This window comes from Lathyrus oleraceus, chromosome 4 (assembly GCF_024323335.1).
Source record: "Lathyrus oleraceus cultivar Zhongwan6 chromosome 4, CAAS_Psat_ZW6_1.0, whole genome shotgun sequence".
NCBI classification, from domain to species: domain Eukaryota; kingdom Viridiplantae; phylum Streptophyta; class Magnoliopsida; order Fabales; family Fabaceae; genus Lathyrus; species Lathyrus oleraceus.
Window position 1 is genome coordinate 248,748,356 of NC_066582.1, and position 6,361 is coordinate 248,754,716.

General features: G+C 38.6%; 1 protein-coding gene across 1 annotated transcript; it reads left to right on the plus strand.

The window, feature by feature from the left end:
- The first annotated feature begins 3,579 nt into the window (after window positions 1-3,579).
- Window positions 3,580-6,090, plus strand: LOC127136909 (uncharacterized protein YMR315W). The gene is made up of 10 exons (XM_051063419.1): window positions 3,580-3,583; window positions 3,696-3,713; window positions 3,897-4,012; window positions 4,083-4,202; window positions 4,646-4,696; window positions 4,986-5,074; window positions 5,153-5,213; window positions 5,346-5,420; window positions 5,577-5,687; window positions 5,852-6,090. Exons 1-10 carry the CDS (start codon window positions 3,580-3,582, stop codon window positions 5,978-5,980), a joined length of 774 nt encoding a protein of 257 aa, XP_050919376.1. The 3' UTR covers window positions 5,981-6,090.
- Window positions 6,091-6,361: the final 271 nt, after the last annotated feature.

The window sequence follows — 6,361 nt, forward strand, 5'->3', positions numbered from 1 at the left end:
AGAAGATAAAAGAGTATTTGCATAATCCTCCAATCCTTATGCCTCCGGTCCCAGGGAGACCGCTGATTATGTATTTGACAGTACTTGATATTTCCATGGGTTGTGTTCTCGGTCAACACGACGAGACAGGTAGGAAAGAGCATGCCATCTACTACCTGAGTAAGAAATTCACAGATTGCGAGTCGAGATACTCAATGCTTGAAAAGACATGTTGTTCACTTGCATGGGCTGCTAAGCGTTTGAGACAATACATGTTGTCTCACATAACCTTATTGATCTCCAAGATGGATCCAGTAAAATACATATTCGAGAAGCCAGCTCTCACCGGAAGGGTTGCTCGTTGGCAAATGGTACTGACAGAGTACGATATCCAGTATACATCCCAGAAAGCCATCAAAGGGAGTATTCTGTCAGACTATCTTGCTCAGCAGCCGATTGATGATTATGAGCCGATGAAGTTTGATTTTCCAAATGAAGACATCATGTTCCTCAAGATGAAAGACTGTGAAGAGCCAGTTGTTGAGGAGGGACCTGATCCAGATGAAAAGTGGACTTTAATGTTTGATGGGGCCGTCAATGCAAAAGGAAGTGGAATTGGTGATGTCATTACTACTCCGAAAGGTGCCCACATGCCTTTCACCGCTCGTCTGACTTTTGAGTGCACAAATAATGAAGCTGGGTATGAAGCATGTATCTCGGGTATTGAGCAAGCCATTGATTTGAGAATCAAGACTCTGGACATCTTCGGAGATTCAGCTCTAGTGATCAATCAAGTGAATGGTGATTGGAACACCCTCCAGCCCAATCTGGTCCCTTACAGAGATTACACGAGAAGATTGTTGACTTTCTTCACAACAGTAAAGTTGTATCACATACCTCATGATGAGAACCAGATGGAAGATGCTCTTGCCACTCTATCCTCCATGATCAACGTGATTCGGTGGAACCATGCTCCCAAGATCGATGTGATGCGCCTCGACAGGGCCGCGTATGTGTTTGTTGTTGAACTGGTAGTTGACGACAAGCCCTGGTATCACGACATCAAGCGCTTTCTGAAGAATCAAGAGTACCCTGCAGGGGCATCGAACAATGATAGAAAGACTTTGAGAAGATTGGCAGGCAGTTTCTTCTTGAACAAAGACGATGTGCTGTATAAGAGGAACTTCGACATGGTTATGCTTAGACGCGCGGATAGACACGAAGCAGACATGTTAATGCAGGAAGTTCATGAAGGCTCCTTCGGTACTCATGCCGGCGGATATGCAATGGCTAAGAATTTGGTGAGAGCGGGTTATTACTGGATGACCATGGAATCTGATTGTTTCAAATATGCTCGGAAGTGTCATAAATGCCAGATTTATGCTGATAAGGTACATGTGCCGCCAAATCCTTTGAATGTGATGTCTTCGCCGTGGCCTTTTGCTATGTGGGGAATTGGTATGATTGGAAAGATTGATCCGACTGCTTCCAATGGGCATCGCTTCATCCTTGTTGCCATCGACTATTTCACCAAGTGGGTCGAAGCAGCATCATTTGCGAAGGTCACCAGACATGTGGTTGCCCGATTCATCAAGAAAGAAATCATTTATCGTTATGGGATTCCCGAAAGAATCATTACTGATAATGGTTCTAATCTCAATAACAAAATGATGAAAGAGTTGTGCAAGAACTTCAACATTCAACATCACAACTCTTCCTCTTATCGTCCTAAGATGAACGGTGCTGTTGAGGCAGCAAATAAGAACATAAAGAAGATTGTGCAGAAAATGGTCGTTACGTACAGAGATCGGCATGAGATGCTACCCTTCGCCTTGCATGGGTACCGTACTTTAGTACGTACATCGACCGGGGCAACCCCTTACTCCCTTGTGTATGGTATGGAAGCAGTCCTACCTGTTGAAGTGAAGATTCCTTCTCTAAGAGTCCTGTTGGATGTCAAGTTAGACGAAGCTGAATGGATTCGAACAAGATTCAATGAGTTGAGTCTTATCGAAGAGAAACGAATGGCAGCCATTTGTCATGGGCAGTTGTATCAGAGTCGGATGAAGAGAGCCTTTGATCAGAAAGTGCATCCTCGATGCTTCCAAGTCGAAGATTTAGTGTTGAAAAGGATCCTTCCTCCTTAGACAGATCACAGGGGCAAGTGGACTCCTAACTATGATGGACCGTATATTGTCACCAAGGTTTTTGATGGTGGGGCCTTAATGCTTGCAACTATGGATGGTGAAAACTTCACTTCCCCTGTGAACTCAGACGCAGTTAAAAAATACTTCGCATAAAATAGACCCGCTGGACAATAAAAAGAATAGTCCAGGCAAAAATGGGCATCGAACCAAGAAAATGAAAAGGTTCGGGCAAAAATTAGGGATTAAAAATGAAAAGATCGTATACCCGGTAAGTTGAAAACCTGAAAAAGGCAACTTAGGCAAAAATGGGTATCCCGGTGGATTGAAAACCCGAAAAGGGCGATCCAGGAAAAAGTTAGGGATTAAACGAATGACTGCGTTCTGAGTAGTTATGAATCTCATCTCGTGTCAATGACTGGAAACTTTTGAAGGATAGGAAACAGTCCAATCACTCTTTTCAGAAAGCTGATCATCTGGAGGATCTTGAAGACGAGCAAGTCATAGCAGAATTGGAACCCAATAGAAATCCATTTCACATTGCCATTAGATTAATTTCTGTGTTTATCTTTTGTGCGATTACCTCTTTCCAGGGATTGCTTCCTGATGTAAATGCCTATTCATAGGCCATTCAATCAATAAAATCATGTTATTCAGTACATCTCTGTTTTCACTACGCCAAAAATTGGAATAGACAGCGCACCTTAGAGGGCGCTTTATTACAAAAGCGCACTCTAAAGTGAAACGAAAAAATAAGGAGCGAACAACTGGAATAGACAGCGCACTTTAGAGGGCGCTTTTGTAATAAAGCGCCCTCTAAGGTGAAGCGAAAAAATAAGGAGGAGATAGAGGGACAACAATACAGGGCGCTTTTTAGAAAGCGCCCTCTAAGGTTACCCTTAGAGGGCGCTTTTAAAAAAGCGCTCTATAACTCCATGTGCATTTCCAGTTTATAAAGTGCTTTTGGAAAGCCTTAGAGAGCGCTTTCATAAGCGCCCTCTTAGGCCCCCTTTAGAGGGCGCTTTTTTTCCACAAGCGCCCTCTAAGGTCCCCTTTAGTAAACATTAAAATTATAACATACTGCCCGTTTTGTTATTTCACTCTCTGTTATTTTCGTTCTTTTTCACGTTAGGGTTCTCACTGCTACGATTTTCGCTACTTCTAAGGCGTTCTCCTTCCACCTTTGTTAAATCTACGACGTTTCCTGCTTCTATTAATTCGTTGTTAGCTGTTCGATTTTGACACCATAGGTATTTTTCTAATCTTCATATTACTTGGTTTCTCTTCTGACGTTCGCTACTGTTCATTTTTGGTTTCATTTTTCTTGGTTCATACATTTATTGAGTATTCTCAACAATAATTATTGTGTTGCAATGCTAGCAATGGAGAGTAGGCATTATGGGTTAAATTTCACCAACTGTTCCATTTGTTTCTCGATGTAGAAAAAGTAGGCATTATGGGTTAACATTTGATAATCATAATTTTGTTATTAATCTTTTTGTGCCTCTGACTATATTTCCTCTTTATTTGAATGTATTGTGTGTGTTGGTGGCTGATTTTGTGGATATGAAGAGAAACCTGCAGCATCTTGTAAGTAGTATCTCTAACTTTTGCTGGCCCTTGGTAGAGATTCTGTTTTACTATTAATATTGTTGTCGTTCTCTTTCTTTTTATTAGGTGATCTACATATATTCTCTCCTTCCCTACTATATGAAAGTTTTAGTTATCTTATCCTAAACTCTCAACTTGATTAACATTAATCTGATACTGCAGGTATAAATGAGCTGGAAACTGCATTATCTACGTACAAATCGATTTCTGCTGATGCTCCTGGCCAAATAATTTGGTCTGTGGCTGAAAATTATCGTTTTGAACCCGCCTTAATTGAGGTATTTTTGTTTCTGTTTTGACATTTTAACCTATGAATCTGCCTGTCCATTTACGTAGTTTGTTTGGCAGGGCAAGAAGCTAATTGCTGACATTGGCAAAATGATGAGTGTCCAAGTTATTGTAGAAGGATCAATGAACAATTCAAACCCATACTTTTCAAGTTCTTGGAGACACAGTTTTACTCTATGTGCTTTGAAATTAAGTTACACATTCAGTATTTGTTTTAGTACAGGAGAGTATATGGCGTAGCTTTGAATCACTTAATCAACTCTACTATTCTGGCATAAAAATGTAGGGGGGGAAATCTACTTTATAATTTAATAATTGAATATGTTTCCTAAATTTACACACTTTATCAAAATAAGTCTGAGATTTCTTTCTCAGATATGAATTCTTTTTAGTTTATTTGACATCGTCGATGGAGTACTACGAACTTCTGGCCTATATTCATTAACATTCATTATGGTTTTCTGTATTTCCTAAATCAGGCTATACTAGCACTGGCTATTTAAAATTCTGAATTTTTTTATTAACTTCCTGTGTTATTAGCATTTTGCATACCAATTTTATCCTGTTTTTCTCAACATTATTTGGTTCCTTATGTGAAGTTATCATTTTTTTCTTTCTGGCAGGGAGGCTTTATTCTCGATATGGGTGTGCATTTCATTGCGGGGTTAAGAATGGTAATATTCAAAATTTTACTGTCTAAGTCACAAACAATTTTATTCATTAACTTGTGTTCTTCTGTATTTCCTAATGCAATTTATGTTGCAGAAAACTCTGATTATCATTGGTGTAGTAAAATCAAGTGGGACTTTCTGGCATCTGAATCTTAAATTATGAATGAACCACTCTTTATCAAAACTTTCTTACTAACTATGAATGAACCACTCTGAAACCTAAATCAAATGGGACTTTCTGGCATCTGAATCTTATAATAATTTAATGGTCGTCTCCTTTTATTCTCGACAGCTTGTTGGGTGTGAGGTAGTTTCAGTTTCAGCTATGACATCTAATGTGGATTTGATCTTACCACCACCAGATAATTTATCATTTGTCTTGTAAGCCTCTATTTTCTAGAAATGACTTTACAAATACTCGACAGAAATGTGAATTATTTTTGGAATGTTTTTCATCAGTCATTTGGAGAATGGATGCTCAGGAGTATTTGTAATGGTTGTCTCCTCCAGATCCCCCAAGGCATGTGGTAAATGATCCTTCATCTTACAAACACACACGTGCACGCGTGCTACACATCCCAAATAGTAGATATGTTCATTATTCATGCATTTTTCATTCAAGTCTTTAATCATGGCATTAAACACATTATAGATCTTGTGGCGAGTTGTTGGCACGAACGGAACCCTTCAAATTGAGCGAGGATTCCAAGGACAACACGGATACCTGGTATATACTATAGTTATAAGTTACACTATAGGTTTTCAAAAGTAATAGCTTAGGTAGATCTGAACTTCTCCTTCAATATCCACTAAAGTTGCAATTAATTTATTCAAATCACTTTCAGTTATCTTTATTGTTTTCTGACGTTATGATGCTATATAGGTTTCATTATATGATGCTAATGGACAATGCAAAAGCTCATTTTTCCCATTCAGTGGAGTAACTGAAGAATTAAAAGCTTTTTTTAATGATGTTTCTGAAAACACCCTCAAGGTATTAAGATTCCTGCAAAATGCTTCCACAATTCCACCTTCTAATTTTGTAGTTTTGTGTCAAACTCGTAGCATATATTTTTGTTCATTACATTCCTTTCTTATCCTCAATTAAATGTCCATGCTAGTATGAATTCTCTAGTCTAATTTATTTCTATTTTGCAGAAGGGTAGTCAGTTTGTACCCGAGCACCGCCTCTCTTTTGTCGAGGGTGCGAGAGACGTTGCTCTTTTAGAGGCAATGCTTGAATCTGGATCAAGGCAGGGCAAGCAAGTTCAAGTGAAAAAGTTTTGAGGAATATACTAAGTGTAGATAAACAAGCCAGTAGATCAAGGCAGAGAGATCCACGTGATTGGATGAAGTTATAGGATTTGTATGCATTTATTGAAATTATTACTTGTATGAATTGGTTGTATATTTAGAATCTTTAGAAGTTAAACGATTATATATCAGTGGATTGTTGTATATGTATGGATTGTTGTATATAAGGCTTGTTGAATGCAATGTGTGAAAAAGGCTTCAAATTATACAGTTTTAGGTGTACTGCTTCAATATACAGGTTGTCTAAAATAAATAAATAAATATAGCGCTTTTAAAAAAAAAAAATTTAAATAACCACCCACTTTAGAGGGCGCTTTCCAAAATAAGCGCCCTCTAAACCCTTTAAATTTCCAC

What these genes read in the sequence shown, in the direction of transcription:
- LOC127136909 (XM_051063419.1), top strand. An exon ending in TTGAACCCGCCTTAATTGAG is followed by an intron (nt 4,013 to 4,082) that starts GTATTTTTGTTT and finishes TTTGTTTGGCAG; the next exon opens with GGCAAGAAGCTAATTGCTGA. An exon ending in GATAATTTATCATTTGTCTT is followed by an intron (nt 5,075 to 5,152) that starts GTAAGCCTCTAT and finishes GTTTTTCATCAG; the next exon opens with TCATTTGGAGAATGGATGCT.